Source organism: Oncorhynchus tshawytscha, linkage group LG09, assembly GCF_018296145.1.
Source record: "Oncorhynchus tshawytscha isolate Ot180627B linkage group LG09, Otsh_v2.0, whole genome shotgun sequence".
NCBI classification, from domain to species: domain Eukaryota; kingdom Metazoa; phylum Chordata; class Actinopteri; order Salmoniformes; family Salmonidae; genus Oncorhynchus; species Oncorhynchus tshawytscha.
The window spans coordinates 26,505,370-26,522,734 of record NC_056437.1 but is presented as its reverse complement, the minus strand read 5'-3'; the positions used below and the strand labels follow the sequence as shown (position 1 = coordinate 26,522,734).

Sequence of the window (17,365 nt, the reverse complement as noted above, 5' to 3'; positions counted from 1 at the left end):
GCCTACCTCTACTCCCAAGGCCTTAAGGATGTCACATTTACACATGGGGCATGTCCTGTGCTCCAATAGCCAGGGCTCAATGCAGGTCTTGTGGAAGAAATGACTGGAAACAAAAAACAAACAAGAATCATGATGACATCACAAAATTAAGGGAATTGTAATAGCAGACAGGGGTAGGCCTACTGTACTCGATGTGACAATATTAAACTAGCAACAAGCCACTGCAGTTAGGCACTTACTTGCAGGTGAGGATGGTCAGCACGTCGCCAGACTTGTAAGCATCAATACACACTGCACAGGTGTCAGCATCAGGCCCAGTCTCCTGAAAAACATGTTCAAAAATATATTGTAGTGACTAGGGTGGTCATGACATTTTGTCAGCTGGTTGTCATGCAAAAGACAGCAGGTCTCACGGTAAATGACCATTAATTAAACATAAACAAGTTTTGCATCTCCAGGCCTTTCACGCATACAAGCTGCATTCAAGCCACTGATGTGCGCCTTTGGAACATCTACATTTAAAACGTCTAATAAATCAATTTAATATACACCTTCACAATAAATCCAGTATTTATTTTAGCCGGGTCTAAAGAAACATTAAGATATGAAAATGTATTTTAGAAGAACAGAATATAAGTTGATCTACTGCATGTTGGTATCTGTCTATGCTCCATGCTGTAGGCTTGTTCATTTAGCTGACAAGATATGCTTTTAAGTCCCTTGCCATTATTTTATAGTAAGAAGTATATAATTGAATTTAGCTGAATTAAATAGAAAGGATATTCCGGCGCAAGTGAGCATATGAAGTGGCTATGTTGAGCATAAAAGTATTAATTTGAAACAGGTCCTATATACTATATTTAGAGTTACTTGGCAACTTTAGTTGTGAATCATACAAACCTTATATCAAAACATATATGGGCTGAATGATGCGACTATAGGCTATTGATGATTTGAGAAAGTAAGAAAAAAAAGCTTTAGCTCCATTCCTTACCTCAGGATGCACAGCTGTTCTCATCAAGTGATAATATTTTCAGCCATCAAACTATTCTTGGTTTTATAGCATAGATGTGCTAAATACAAGAACACTTATTTCCCTCCACACGTTAAACACTATTCAAGGAGCTATTACTGGGCTATTCAAAATCATATACAAATTCACTATAATTGTAAGCCGCCTTGCACAATCAATGAACCAACAGCCTCGCCTAGGGCTTTAACTTCTCTCCCAGACTCATGGATAGAAGGTTTGGAGCCTAACATAAGGTAACCAGTCCATACTCATAGGCAATTACTAACATTTGGTCTAGCCTATACTCTCAAAATTAAACAATGTGCCAAAGACATCTTAAATCAGTTTTATGTTTTTTTCCCCTGCCATTTGTAATGGGCTATGTATTGTATAACAGCACAACTTTGGCTCATAAGCCTATGCATAAGCTCCAATATGCATATGGGTGTTCTGAATGAATCACCACCTTAGAAAGCATTGTCCATTTTGTTGTGTTAAGCTTTAAAAGATCCACAATGACCATGTTTTACACTCCGTTTCAAACTGATCATCGCAGTGAGGTGAGGTGATGATACTGTTTTGATAAATTTTTGCATTGATGTCAGAGTGGTTAGAGGGACAATAGAGCCCTGAGTACCAGGCCATTAGGACCTGATGGTCATTAGGGTACTACCATTGACGGTAATACATCACCCCAACAGCCCTAGTAGTGACACTGAGCATACATGTATGTAGTCTTCATAAGAGCCTGTGGTCTGAGGCAACCATTGAATTTTTCAAGAACTGAACATTGCATTTGATACTGATCACCATGGTTTGGTTTGGGGGGGGGGTGGAACAAACAGACAGTCACTTCCCCATATGTAGACCAACAAAGTAAAATTGTTTAAAATGTGCAGTAGTCTGAGTAATGGGTTAAAACAGAAGCTTACAATACTCTGCATGTCCTCAGAACAAGAACCATACAACACACATCAGTAAAAATTGCGTATGCCCTATGTTACCAGTTTGAAACAACCATATTTTTCAAATGATCCTCAAAGTGATGCATAATAACCAACACATCCGTATTATACTTAAACATCTCCCCGTTTCACCTCATCTCCCCGTTTCACAGTCCGGACTTGCAGCTGACCAATGGCTTTCTTGGCCTCTGCCTTGAGACGTTTCTGTTGGCGAGAAGAACGTGTTCAGTATTAGAACGTGAGCAGGCTACTGTTTAAATTACATTATTCATCTGCTTCCTCTGACAACTAATTTAAATCAAAACACATTCAGCAACCCACTACGTGGGTGGACAACTGAAAAACATCACTATGTAATAACTAGAATGCAACAACAAAGCAAACAAATTAAAAAAAAAATATTTCCTATACTGTGACCAGAAACAACTGAAATAACAAGGAGCAGGAGAACCGTATGCGACGAGGTCATGTTAGAGAACATGGGTGATCTGGGAGAAGCAGAGCGTTCATTAGAGGAGCCCATGCCTGTGTCATTAAGCCGTTCCTCTGAGATCATGTATTGGAAACGTTACATCAGCTTGCATATAGGATGGCAAAACAGCAGATTTACGTAGATCAGGGACTTTTCGTATTAGGCATAAATAATCCTGGAGGGACAGTCTGACAGATTCAATTCTAAAACTATAATTTGGGAAATACAATAAAATCATGCTTTGGACATATTGTACATACACAATTATGGACTACTCGCTCTGTGCTCATGCAGCCTCCCCATGGCAACAAGACAAAATGTGCACAATTGTACACAGGAAGAATCAACGTTATGTAAGGGGATTTAGGAGACAGAGGATGAGTCAGGGTCAATATTGGCTTTGAGGATTCTCTGGAAAATGTCATTATGTAGATGTTTTCTGTGATATACACTGAACAAAAATATACTGAGTTACAGTTCATAAGTAAATCAGTCAATTCATTGGGCCCATAATCTATAGATTTCACAACTGGGACTACAGATATGCATCTGTTGGTTACAGATACAAAAACAAAAAAAGTAGGGACATGGACCTGAAAATCAGTCAGTTTCTGGTGTGCGCAACATTTGCCTCATGCAGTACGACATCTCATTCGCAGAGAGTTGATCAGGCTGTTTATTGTGGAATGTTGTCCCACTCCTCTTCAATGGCTGTAATAAGTTGCTGGATATTTGCGGGAACTGGAACACGATGTAGTACATGTCGATCCAGAGCATCCCAAACCTGCTCAATGGGTGATACAGCTTATGCCTGCCCATACCATAACCCACCACCACAGGGCACTCTGTTTACAATGTTGACCTCAGCAAACCGCTCACCCACACAACACCATAAAACGCTGTCTGCCATCTGCCCGGCACAGTTAAAACCATCCATGAAGAGCACACTTCTTCAATGGCCACTGGCATGCTGGAGGTGAGCATTTTCACAGTTAGTTATGACACCAAACTGCAGTCAGGTCAAGACCCTGGTGAGGATGACAAGCACGCAGATGAGCTTCCCTGAGACAGTTTCGGCAAAACTTCTTCAGTTGTGCAAACACAGTTTTATCAGCTGTCCGGGTGGCTGGTCTCAGACGATCCCCCAGGTGTAGAAGCCGGATGTGGAGGTCCTGGGCTGGTGTGGTTACACGTTGTCTGCAGTTGTGAGGCCAGTTGGACATACTGCTAAATTCTCTAAAACGTTGTCGGTGGCAGTTTATGGTAGAGAAATTAACATTCAATTCTCTGGCAACAGCTCCGGTGAACATTCCTGCAGTCAGCATGCCAATTGCACGCTCTCTCAAAACTTGAGACATCTTTGGCATTGTGTTGTGTGACAATAATTTTATTGTCCCTAGCACAAGGTGTACCTGTGTAATGATCATGCTGTTTAATCAGCTTATTGATATGCCACACCTGTCAGGTGGATGGATTATCTTGGCAAATAAGAAATGCTCACTAACAGGGATGTAAACAAATTTGTGCACAAAATGAGAGTAATAAAGCTTTTTGTGAGTATGGAACATTTCTGAGATCTTTTATTTCAGCTGATGAAACACTGGGCCAACATATTCGCAACAGGAAGTGTTTTTGTTCAGCGTAGAAAAGAGTTTGGTTTTGGATATCAAAGACTAACATGGCACAGATGGTTTTGATGCTTGACAACATTCTTCATAATCCTTAAAGGGGCAGATATTAAATTGAATACTGTTGCATGTTCACTTGACCGATATGTAGATTTGAGGGAGGCAAGTTGCGGTCATTCTAGTTCACAGGGCAAGCACGAACCTAGAGTTTTGCATATGATTACGGCCTGAACAATGGTGCCCTGTGCCCTCTGAGCATAAGGTCCTAGCTCAGTGGGCGAAGTCAGCTCTGCTCTAACTGCTCAGCTACCCACTCAAAAATACACTTCTCTGTATCAGTCTGTCTACCCAGCCTCCCTGCAGAAAGCATTGAATAATCAGCCACGTGAACAGACACCCCTTAGACCACCGGGTGCTTCAGACAACACACAGCTTCACTGCTTCTGGGAGTGATCATGAAGCAAGGACAATACGTGGTATACTGCTAATAAGTAAACAGAGCCTGCAAGCAAGCACTTGAGACCAGTCAGTCTTCAAAGTCAAGGTTACCCCCTATATGCAGGAGTAAACAGTGCTGAGAAAAGTACTGTAACTTTGAAAACCATGGGCCTGTTCACGTGAGTGGTTTTACCTTGCATAACAGCCCAGATCCAATCAGATGAAGTGGAAATACTTGTTGCGCAGCAGCAGGTTCAAAGGTTTTTTGGAAACGCTACCATTGAGTGGAACTGAGCATTCTTCCCATAGTAAACGTTTCTCCACCATATAAGCCCGACAGTTCAGTTACACTCGGTGAATACAATCTGACAAAACCTTTGACAAAGAAACTTTTCCTTTTTCCTGCAGGGTTCTTGTGTTAAAGAATATAAAGAGACAATTAAACAAGCTGCTTGGGACAGACACCTGCAGACAAAGAACATGTGCAAAGCTGTAAGGGAACTGTAAAAGACAAAACACAAGGTGGGATCTTGTCACCATCTGAAAGAAAACTAGTACAAGTCAGGACTCCTACCATGCCTTTTAGAAGGGAAACTCACTGCCGCTCTATCCAAACACAGATTTCAGAAAGAAGCTAAAGCACAAGATCCCAAAGGCAGAAAACAGGAAAACAACAATTATAATAAGATACATTGCTGTCCAGGGGTTCTCTGGTTGGCTGGATCCGTGTCATGCAACAATCAAGTTATTAACAGTAATATATATATATATATATATATGAATCACCTCTACATAGATGAGCAGTCAGACACTGACTCAACAGGAAATGTTCTCTTTATTTTAGTTTCGCCTGACTCCCTCTGTATTGCTGAGGAATGCTGACACACCCCAAACTGTGTAGCCCCACTAAGAGTTCCATAATGTTTCCAGTTCGTTGAAACACACACATAAGAGAAGGTATGTTTGACGCAGGAAAGGAAAACAACAAAGTTTCCAGTGGAATTTCCCCAGTCATATTGTTCTACAGATCAAAAGGTGATAGTGCTGCAGTATTCTGTTTCATCACAAACCACTGAATTGTTTGATTTGACCTTTATTTAAAACAAGAGAGTAACCATTGAGACCAGGGTCTCTTTCATAAGGGAGCCCTGCATATATAATTCAGGGTAAATAATTGTCATCATTGTTCGAGAGACTGGAGACTGACCTGTTTGCGGTTTTGTAGACGAACGCTGTTGAGGCGGCGAGCTGAGTAGAAGATGAAGTAGCCCACAGTGGCTGCTGTTACCACGAAGAAGGAGATGGAGACAAAGAAGACCGAGTAGTGGCTCATCCAGGGACCATGCTGCTTACCCACTTCAATAGTCATCGAGACCGGAATCCCTTGCCTGATTAGCTCAACAATCTCCATGCCCCGTCGGTGACCAATCATGATAGCGACCATACCTTCTGTTCCTGTAACCAGGGGGAAAACAAAGTATGAGGAAACATCACACTATCCTCTGACACATATACAGGCTGGGCCTTAAATATTCCCCCATGAGCCCTCAACTGAATTTCACTATAGGCCTAATGTGTCTATCAAAAATATTTAACGAGCAATGTATGAATATGGTGTAATTTAATGTCAAAACATATCTATTGCAAAGTATCCGTGTTTCCCATAGTATTTTTTCCTCCAGCAGTGGTGGCAATGGTGGGGGGGTCCATTGCTTCTAGCGCAATGACATGCTAGCTGTTCCCATTGACTTCCAGTCATTGAGCCAATGACATGCTACCAAATACTTAGTGTATTGCCTTTAAAATTGTTTAACTTGGGTGAAACGTTTTGGGTAGCCTTCCACAAGGTTCCCACAATAAGTTGGGTGAATTTTGGCCCATTCCTCCTGACAGAGCTGGTGTAACGGAGTTGGGTTTGTAGGCCTCCTTGCTCACACACGCTTTTTCAGTTCTGCCCACAAATGTTCTATAGGATTGAGGTCAGGGCTTTGTGATGGCCACTCCAATACCTTGATTTTGTTGTCCTTAAGCCATTTTGCCACAACTTTGGAAGTATGCTCATGATGCCATCTATTTTGTGAAGTACACCAGTCCCTCCTGCAGCAAAGTACCCCCACAACATGATGCTGACACCCCCGTGCTTCACGGTTGGGATGGTGTTCTTCGGCTTGAAAGCCTCCCCCTTTTTCCTCCAAACATAACAATGGTCATTATGGCCAAACAGTTCTATTTTTGTTTCATCAGACCAGAGGACATTTCTCCAAAAAGTACAAGCTTTGTCCCCATGTGCAGTTGCAAATTGTAGTCTGGCTTTTTTATGGTGGTTTTGGAGCAGTGGCTTCTACCTTGCTGAGTGGCCTTTCAGGTTATGTCAATATAGGACTAATTTTACTGTGGATATAGGTACTTTTGTCCCTGTTTCCTCCAGCATCTTCACAGGCTCCTTTGCTGTTGTTCTGGGATTGATAACACAGTTTTCGCACCAAAGTACATTCATCTCTAGGAGACAGAACACGTCTCCTTCCTGAGCGATATGACGGCTGCGTGGTGCCATGGTGTTTATATTGGCGTACTATTGTTTGTATAGATGAACATGGTACCTTCAGGCATTTGGAAATTGCTCCCAAGGATGAACCAGACTTGTGGAGGTCTACAATTTTTCTGAGGTCTTGGCTGATTTCTTTTGATTTTCCCATGATTCAAGCAAAGAGGCACTGAAGGTGCTTTAGAAACTTCTAAAGCCCTGACATACTTTTCCAAGCTGTTTAAAGGCACAGTCAACTTAGTGTATGTAAACTTCTGACCCACTGGAATAGTGATAGTGAATTATAAGTGAAATTATCTGTCTGTAAACAATTGTTGGAAAAATTACTTGTCAGGAACAAAGTAGATGTCCTAACCGACTTGCCAAAACGATAGTTTGTTAACAATAAGTTTGTGGAGTGGTTGAAAAACTAGTTTTAAATGACTCCAACCTAAGTGTATATAAACTTCCGACTTCAACTGTGTGTGGGTATATACACTGCTCAAAAAAATTAAGGGAACACTAAAATAACACATCCTAGATCTGAATGAATGAAATATTCTTATTAAATACTTTTTTCTTTACATAGTTGAATGTGCTGACATCACACAAATTATCAATGGAAATCAAATTTATCAACCCATGGAGGTCTGGATTTGGGGTGACACTCAAAATTAAAGTGGAAAACCACACTACAGGCTGATCCAACTTTGTAATGTCCTTAAAACAAGTCAAAATTAGGCTCAGTAGTGTGTGTGGCCTCCACGTGCCTGTATGACCTCCCTACAACGCCTGGGCATGCTCCTGATGACGTGGCGGATGGTCTCCTGAGGGATCTCCTCCCAGACCTGGACTAAAGCATCCGCCAACTCCTGGAAAGTCTGTGGTGCAACGTGGCGTTGGTGGATGGAGCGAGACATGATGTCCCAGATTTGCTCAATTGGATTCAGGTCTGGGGAATGGGCGGGCCAGTCCATAACATCAATGCCTTCCTCTTGCAGGAACTGCTGACACACTCCAGCCACATGAGGTCTAGCATTGTCTTGCATTAGGGGGAACCCAGGGCCAACCGCACCAGCATATGGTCTCACAAGGGGTCTGAGGATCTCATCTCGGTACCTAATGGCAGTCAGGCTACCTCTGGCGAGCACATGGAGGGCTGTGCGGCCCCCCCCAAAGAAATGCCACCCCTCACCATGACTGACCCACCGCCAAACCGGTCATGCTGGAGGATGTTGCAGGCAGCAGAATGTTCTCCACGGCGTCTCCAGACTCTGTCACGTCTGTCACGTGCTCAGTGTGAACCTGCTTTCATCTGTGAAGAGCACAGGGCGCCAGTGGCGAATTTGCCAATCTTGGTGTTCTCTGGCAAATGCCAAACGTCCTGCACGGTGTTGGGCTGTAAGCACAACCCCCAACTGTGGACGCTGGGCCCTCATACCACCCTCATGGAGTCTGTTTCTGGCCGTTTGAGCAGACACATGCACATTTGTGGCCTGCTGGAGGTCATTTTGCAGGGCTCTGGCAGTGCTCCTTCTGCTCCTCCTTGCACAAAGGCGGAGGTAGCGGTCCTGCTACGGCCTCCTCCACGTCTCCTGATGTACTGGCCTGTCTCCTGGTAGTGCCTCCATGCTCTGGACACTACGCTGACAGACACAGCAAACCTTCTTGCCACAGCTCGCATTGATGTGCCATCCTGGATGAGCTGCACTACCTGAGCCACTTGTGTGAGTTGTAGACTCTGTCTCATGCCACCACTAGAGTGATAGCACCGCCAGCATTCAAAAGTGACCAAAACATCAGCCAGGAAGCATAGGAACTGAGAAGTGGTCTGTGGTTACCACCTGCAGAACCACTCCTTTATTGGAGGTATCTTGCTAATTGCCTATAATTTCCACCTGTTGTCTATTCCATTTGCACAACAGTATGTGAAATTTGTCAATCAGTGTTGCTTCCTAAGTGGACAGTTTGATTTCACAGAAGTGTGATTGACTTGGAGTTACATTGTGTTGTTTAAATGTTCCCTTTATTTTTTTGAGCAGTGTATATAAAATGTATTCGATGAAACATTTAATTTGGCCTTTACGTCAGTTTTTTTGTAAATGAATCATAAGTTAAAGGTTAAATAAAAAATATGTAAAATTAGGTTAAGGTTTTGAAGTGTCTGTTCTATATCCATGAGATAAGAAAACTCAGGGGGAAAGAAATTCATATTTTAGAACCATGTTTGGTCATGTTATTTGTGGCACATTTTACCCCATATGAACTTCCTGCAATTTTTACAGCCCGGTACTGGGTTACTTTCGTGTGCATCATAGAGCAGAACAGACACCTTCGTGTTTGTGAGTCTTCCCTTTTGATATTGGTGACATGAGTTTGAAGCTCCAACGGTTTGGTCTAGAGGGTCAGTTTTGTGAGAAATGAGGACATCCGTGACAGAGTTCAGACGACTTCCTAAAGCTTGCGGATGTCGTAGAGCAGTGTTCGTGAGTCTCCTATCTTTAGATGGTGGTACTTATGAGTTAGTAGGTCACACAGTTAGGGTTTTCCAGACGATTTCGTGATGATTTTCTTGTCCGGATCCTCATGTGTAGACAAACTCCACTTGTTATGGAATATTAGTGTCAATGTGTATTGTTCTCTGTGAAAGCACACATCTTCAGAGTTTTAAACAATAGAATGATCCATTACACAGGTTGTCATCCAGCCCGTCTCAGCAAGTGTTAGGACTTAATGTTAATTTCTAGTTGGATTCAACACAATGAAAATGATCTAAATTGAAAATGACAACTGGTGCATAAAGCTTACACCAGTCAAGCACAGATGAGCGACGTTGAACAAGACTCAATTGTTTTAGCCAACAATGTCAACTTGGAATGTTTCTTACTTTTTTTAGGTTAACAAGTACTTCACTAGAATTTAATTATAATTCTGAGTACAGTACTATTTAGATGTTTACACACAGTTGACTTCAAACCTTATCACACTAGAACAGAGGCCCCTCGTTTCTGACAACCAACTCATCCAAACAGAAACAACATTTCATAAATGTTGTCCATATTCCCTAAATTAGCAGAGTCACTGTACAGTTCATAGGGACTAAATATTACAAGGTTAATTGCGGTTTCAGTTTTAATCTAAAATCAACCAACGTGTCTTGACCATTAGGCTATGAGATCGTTTCATTTAAAAAAGAAAAAAAAGTATTGAGTGAATGAAGTGGAACACATGTAGAGTTGTTCTCCAGAACCCAAGGCATTAACCAAGCATTCTGCAATATTTAACTTTTTGGGTGACTGGATCACATTCACATAGAGCGAGTTATATAACGTTTCATTCTAATTGCAAGCAAGTTAAAAGAAGCTGTAGATATGTTCTATATGCGATATTTATATGCTTCCCGTTCTTAAGTTTCGTTTTTTCGTCTTGTACTTTCGGTTTTGTACACCAGCTTTAAACAGCTGAAATTACAATATTTTTGGCTATAAAAATATATATATATTTCACAGCGGTTTAGATGGTACAATGATTCTCTACACTACACTTGCAATTTTTGTAAATCCGTTTGTGACAATTATAATTTTAGCAACCAGGATATTGCGGAGCGATTTTTGCGTAGTGCATATTTAAGAGTTGTCAGTTATAAACACCGATTACCAGTGGGACCATGCTAACTACAATTCCGACGCTCTGTCGTTTAGAAACGTTAATAACAATCGCTTGTGATGTCACAAGATATCAGCGAGAAATAATAAGTTAAAAAGGTACACTGTAACATGTTTGCACAGATCCATACACAAAGCTGACGAACTACACTTCCTCCCCAGTTACCCTTACACACAGGTGTTCGATCATGCTAGGTCATTAGCACAGGTGAGCTCTGTTTTACGCCTGTTTTACGTAAACAAGCGCTGTAAACTGAGATATGACAGGGTGGAACATTAATCCTATGAAAATGTGATTAGTCATTTAATCTTTTTGTTTGTATTATTATTTATCGCTTATATAGTCCATATGTTTCCAAAACCGTACCGCAAGCGATGCATTTTAACTTCCAGAACGAGTGTCGGGGCTCTTAATAACAAAACTCCTCCGGACAAAGGAACCTTCGTGAAGACGCTCAAGGTAGTTAATAACGTCTATGGGCTAATATATAGCCGAGTTGCCAATGTTGATGTAGGCTACATACCTGGGTGCGACATTTGGATGACTCGATTGTCTGTACCAAGATCATTAAAAATTACAGCAGCAATAGCTCCTTTACTGGCCGCAACATTGATCTTCTCTGAAAAAGAACATAGTTGGCCGCGTTGAATTAAGGCGATCCAGCCCTTTGACCCACTGGGTACATCATAAAAAGTATTACTTTCGCAACTGTAAATCGGATCAGGTAAATACACGTCGCCCATCACTGTGACTTTAGGAGATTGTTGTCCATATAGTCCGCTTTCCTCTTGTCGCCATACGGTTTCGTTGTTTACAGAATCGATAAACGACACATTCAGGTAGGCTGTACATATGTAAGTCGCATCCGCAAAATGCAAACTCGTCACCTGAAGACTTGAAGCCACAAACAGCCATGACAATAGATACCGTTTCGCTAAAGGTTCCATAATCCTGTTTACGACGGGGGTTTCTATAGTGCCTTTCCGCGTTCAACAGTCGATAAAAGGTATGAGATTTAAAAAAAATAAAAAAAAGTTGCAGTGTAACTAGGAATATAATGTCAGACGCCGCTGACAGGTGAACTAGTTTGAAGTCGAACAGTCCTCTTCGTCGAGGTCAAATTGAGTAGTACACTCCCATCTCCAAAGCTTAAAGGAGAAGCACACATTTAAACCAAACCTCGATGGTTATTTACGGCGAAATAACAATGTTAACGATAAAATGCTTGCAAATTTACTGATGTTAGGCTAGGCCGTAGCCTATGTTGCTGAAAGGACAGTAATTGATTGAACATTGCAATAATAGACAGGTTTCCATTGACCCACGTTTATTCGACAAAAACAAAAAAATAAACATTGAGATGTGTAATGAAACGACAGAAAGGAGATATGTTCTTAAGATCGACAACATTTTTATTCGTTCGACAGGAGTGCATGTTTATTTGGTCGAACTTTCTTAATTGCGACAAATTATGATGGAAACTGTGTTTTCGAATAAATGATTGCCAAATAATTGATGTCATCACATAACTATAAGGCTTCACTCAACATTGAATTATAAATACATACTGCTTGAAAAATAAATTTTTGTTTGTAATGACTTTCAAAAATGCCTGAATTGCTTCGTCTTGCTTTTCTGGTTGGCTGGCAAGTTTAACTATCCAATTATTTCAGATCTACAGGAGTACAAGATGCAACATGGCACTGGCCGTTGGCACATGATAATTATTAGAATATGGCAAATAATAGTCCATTATTGTATTCTGTCCATGCTGACTTTCGCGGGCTAGGCCTACCTGAGACGTGAAACAGATAGGTGGGAGGGGCAAACAGGTAGGGATGTCATGTTTTATTTTTTATTATTTTTATTAACAAATATCAACAAACAAGAGGAATAGTCACATGCAAACAAGCATACATACAAAAAATTACATTGCCAGGAATCCTAAACAAACAAATCATATTCATTAATTATACAACAAGTTTTAATTGCCTTTTTGTTTTTCATTTTAGTTAAAGTAGTGCCATATTAGGGATGTTATGTTTGAAAGTGGCGCTACGAGGCATGGGTCTAACGCTATAGTGCAGAGGGTGTCATATGCTGAGGCAGTAAAGAAAGTAGACAATGGGTCAAGGGGGAGGGATCCTAAGAGGATTCGTGTGAGTAGTCGATCCAGTAGCAATTTTAGCATGTACATCTTGGTTGGGTAAACTCCAGAATTTTTTTTTTTAATACATACCAGCAAAGCCAGTATACAAAACTAAACAATACATTAATTGCACTATAACGGGGACCACAAACTGTTAGGAACTACATAAAGCTATCCCAACAGCAGAGATTTATTTTCAGCACCATGGGATGAATCCTTATCACTGCTACACCTGGTTATCAGCAGAGCCTTGTTTGGCAGCAAAACAGTTCATTCAGACTAATTTACTGCCTTTAAAAAAACATTGCTGATATGGATGACTTGCTTAAACAAATTTTGTTTCTACTGACAATTGAGATGTACAAACTATGGCATAAGGGGACGACGAGCGGATAAGAGGCAATCCATCATTTTGATTAAGACAGCGAGCTAGGACCGACATAGTCGTAGTATTTGTTCAGCATTTTTGAAATGTACAGCGACAGAATTCAGAACATGGGCTGTTCTTACAGTATTCTCCCTGTACACCAAGTCAGAACCCTAGGATAAATAAAGGGGGCATATAAGCAGACAATGAAAGCTCTTACAATATTCGATGATGACATTTCTCTAAAACAGGCTATAGGCTACATGTGCACCACCAAGTCAGAGCAGTAAGCAAAATTAAGATGGGAAAATAGACCAAATTATTAGGGTGAGCTACTAACAGCTTACTACACAACGTACACTTAATATTACTTTATTAGCTACAGTATACATATCGCCCTGGCATATTACATCATTTATGCAGCAGCATACAATACATTTTTGGACTCAACTTGTGCTGTGCTCACTTGAACAGGAAGGTGGTGCGCTGGCCTTTCTTGAGGGCAAATTTTGTCATCAAAGTCTGGCATTCTCTGGATTTATGGTGCTTTCAAGACAACCGGAAACTCAGAAAAAAATAAGGTTGAATCATGACGTCAGTGATCTTCCGGTCGGAGCTCTAGAAAGAGGCCCGAGTTCCCGACTTGGAATTCCGAGTTGGATGACCGTTCAAAATTATTTTCCCAGTCAGCCTCGTTTTTTCCCCAGAGTTTTTCTGAACTCACTGAAATCTGAGTTTTTAGTTTCCAGTTGTTTTGAAAGCGGCAGAAGTCATGCTGGATTGACAGCATGGCCAATGTATTCAACCTTTACTGTCCCATGGTGTTCCGTGTGAATGTTTATCCTTTTAAGCTTGGAAAAGAGACCCTTTCAGACAAATGTTTTAAATCCTTAAACCCAGACTTGAACCACACACCCTATCCACTGAATAGCAGGCAGAGGAAGCAAAATATTGATTGCTTTGCAACGTTTGCCGTTAGCCACTGATTCCTACCAAACCATTAGTTGGGCTCCCGAGTGGCGCAGTGGTCTAACATACTGCATCTCTGTACAAGAGGCGTCACTGCAGTACCTGGTTCGATCCAGGTTGTATCACATCCGGCCGTGATTGGGAGTCCCATGTGGCGGTGCACAATTGGCCCAGCGTCGTCTGGGTTTGGCCCGGGGTAGGCCGTCATTGTAAATAGGAATTTGTAATTAACTGACTTGCCTAGTTAAATAAAGGTTAAATAAAAAAGTATATCAATAAAAAATAAACATTTTAAAGTAGAATTTCCGACTTGTGAAATGTTTACGTCCAATGGCCGCTGAGCACCGACACGTTTTATCTATGATTTCTCTTCATATGACAAGGATTGAGAAGGATTTGCCAGCAGATTGTCAACGTGATTCATGATGATGACTGCTTGCCGAGCTAAGATTTTGAAAGTATGATGTTGATATGATCAGTCCAATCAAAGCTAAGGTAGATATAACAGGAAGTATCAGTGACTCGCTCAGTAAGGAAGTGGTCAGATGACGCAGATGCTAAGCTACAGGACTGTTTTGCTAGCACAGACTGGAATATGTTCCAGGATTCTTCCGATGGCATTGAGGAGTACACCACAGTCACTGGCTGCATCAACAAGTGCATTGATGATGTCATCCCCACAGCGACCGTACGTACATACCCCATCCAGAAGCCATGGATTACAGGCAACATCCGCACTGAGCTAAAGGGTAGAGCTGCTGCTTTCAAGGGGCGGGACTCTAACCCGGAAGCTTATAAGAAATCCCGCTATGCCCTCCGACGAACCTTCAAACAGGCAAAGCATCAATACAGGACTAAGATTGAATCGTACTACACTGGCTATGACACTCGTCGGATGTGGCAGGACTATTACGGACTACAAAGCTGCGACAATGAGCCTACCAGATGAGCTAAATAACTTCTCTGCTTCAAGGCAAGAAAAACTGAAGCATGCATGAGAGCATCAGCTCAGATGACTGTGTGATCACACTCTCCGTAGCAGATGTGAATAAGACCTTTAAAAACAGGTCAACATTCATTAGGCCAGATGGATTACCAGGACGTGTACTCCGAGCATGCGCTGACCTACTGGCAAGTATCTTTACTGACATTTTCAACCTGTCCCTAACCGAGTCTGTAATGCCAACATGTTTTAAGTAGACCATAATAGTGCCTGTGCCCAAGACCACTAAGGTAACCTGCTTAAATGACTACCAACCCGTAGCACTCACGTCTGCAGCCATGAACTGCTTTGAAAGGCTGGTCATGGCTCACATCAACACCATTATCCCAGAAACCCTAGACCCACTCCAATTTGCATATCGCCCCAAAAGATCCACAGAAGATGCAATATCTATTGCACTCCACACTGCCCTTTCCCACCTGGACAGAAAGAATACCTTTGTGAGAATGCTATTCATTGACTACAGCTCAGCATTCAACTCCATAGTGCCCTCAAAGCTCATCCCTAAGCTAACGACCCTGGGACTAAACACCTCCCTCTGCAACTGGATCCTGGACTTCCTGACGGGCTGCCCCCAGGTGGTAAAGGTAGGTAACAACTAGGGTTGCAAAGGGGATGGAAATTTTCCATGGGAAGTTAAGCTTGGAATTTTGGGAATTCTGCTTAAATTCATCAAAAAAGTTAGCTTATAACAGTGAACTTTTTTTTGTGGGATACACATAAGGCAATTCTAGGTCTTGTGGCATATTTTGGTGAAACTATTCCCAATTCATTGGAATTGCAACCCTCTGCATACACAATGCATTCTTCCATCACATGTGCAGCGAGTGCATTCTTCCATCACATGTAGAGCTGATTCTCAAGATCTTGCACACTAATGAGATGCTATTGAGCCCAAACTACTACACTGTCTGAGACAAGGACTACATGCTTTCTGGTAAGTTTTGATTACAATACTGGGTGGGGTGAATATATTTTATGACATGTTAACTAATACATAGTAGCCTACAGCAAAGTGTGTTTAAATAATTTCTAACTTGTTAACAATTTCTGCTAGTTAGTTTTGCTACCATGTGGGTTTTAGCTTGCTTGATCCTGCTAACTGAGGAGTGTTAATTTACCTGTTTCCATACATGTTTCATTTTAAAACATGTATCTTACAAGTGAGTTGTTTAATCTAACTACTTAACTATTTATCTCTACATGAAATTGTATTTGGGGTTTTTTGACAATTGTTTTCTAATCTTTAGAGGTAAATGCCACGGCACTATCTGATGTGTGGAGACATTTCACTGCAGCTAATGTAAAAGGAAATGCTGTGTACATTTGCAAATACTGTGCCAAAACATATGTGAAGAATGCAACAACGATGCAGAATCATCTGGCCAAGTGCATAAAGTTGCCTCAGTGCTCACAACAAGCAACCTCTGACAAAAGTCCCTCTACTTCTATTCGAGGTGGAAATGTTGAATCAGACACCTTATCAATAGCAACAGCTCATGGTTCTCCTTGAATCAGAAGTTTTTTTGACTCAATTGAGGAAGGTAGTCAGACAAATGCTGATGAATGTCTTGCACGAGCTCTGTATGCAACTGGTTCACCTCTGATGCTCACAGGCAATGTTTATTGGAAGAGATTTCTGAATGTTCTTTGCCCAGCATACATCCCTCCAGCCAGACATGCTTTATCTACTCATTTGCTGGATGCAGAGTTCAACAGAGTTCAAGTGAAGGATAAGCAAATCCTAGAGAAAGCAGACTGTATTGCAATCATCTCTGATGGGTGGTCAAATGTTCGTGGGCAAGGAATAATTAACTACATCATCTCCGCCCCTCAACCAGTATTCTACAAGAGCACAGACACGAGACAACAGACACACCGGTCTCTACATTGCAGATGAGCTGAAGGCCGTCATCAATGACCGTGGACCACAGAAGGTATTTGCACTGGTGACAGACAATGCTGTGAACATGAAGGCTGCTTGGTCTAAAGTGGAGGAGTCCTACCCTCACATCACACCCACTGGGTGTGCTGCTCATGCATTGACTCTGCTCCTCAAGGACATCATGGCACTGAAAACAATGGATACACTCTACAAGAGAGCTAAGGAAATGGTTAGGTATGTGAAGGGTCATCAAGTTATAGCAGCAATCTACCTCACCAAGCAAAGTG

The 17,365-nt window shown here is 41.6% G+C and overlaps 1 protein-coding gene across 2 annotated transcripts in view; it reads right to left on the bottom strand.

The window, feature by feature from the left end:
• The window catches only part of LOC112257660 (E3 ubiquitin-protein ligase RNF128), a 37,711-nt gene that overhangs the window by 2,451 nt on the left and 17,895 nt on the right, over nt 1-17,365 (bottom strand). The window contains exons 1-5 of one of the 2 annotated variants that reach the window (XM_024431408.2): nt 11,229-11,808; nt 5,723-5,970; nt 2,110-2,181; nt 240-322; nt 7-103 (exon numbers count right to left, since the gene is read on the bottom strand). In XM_024431408.2, the coding sequence (XP_024287176.1) occupies nt 7-103; nt 240-322; nt 2,110-2,181; nt 5,723-5,970; nt 11,229-11,652 (924 nt within the window). In that variant the 5' untranslated portion in view covers nt 11,653-11,808. Of the gene's footprint in view, nt 1-6; nt 104-239; nt 323-2,109; nt 2,182-5,722; nt 5,971-11,228; nt 11,809-17,365 lie in introns of those variants that run through there. The other variant, XM_024431407.2, reaches the window with a different exon arrangement.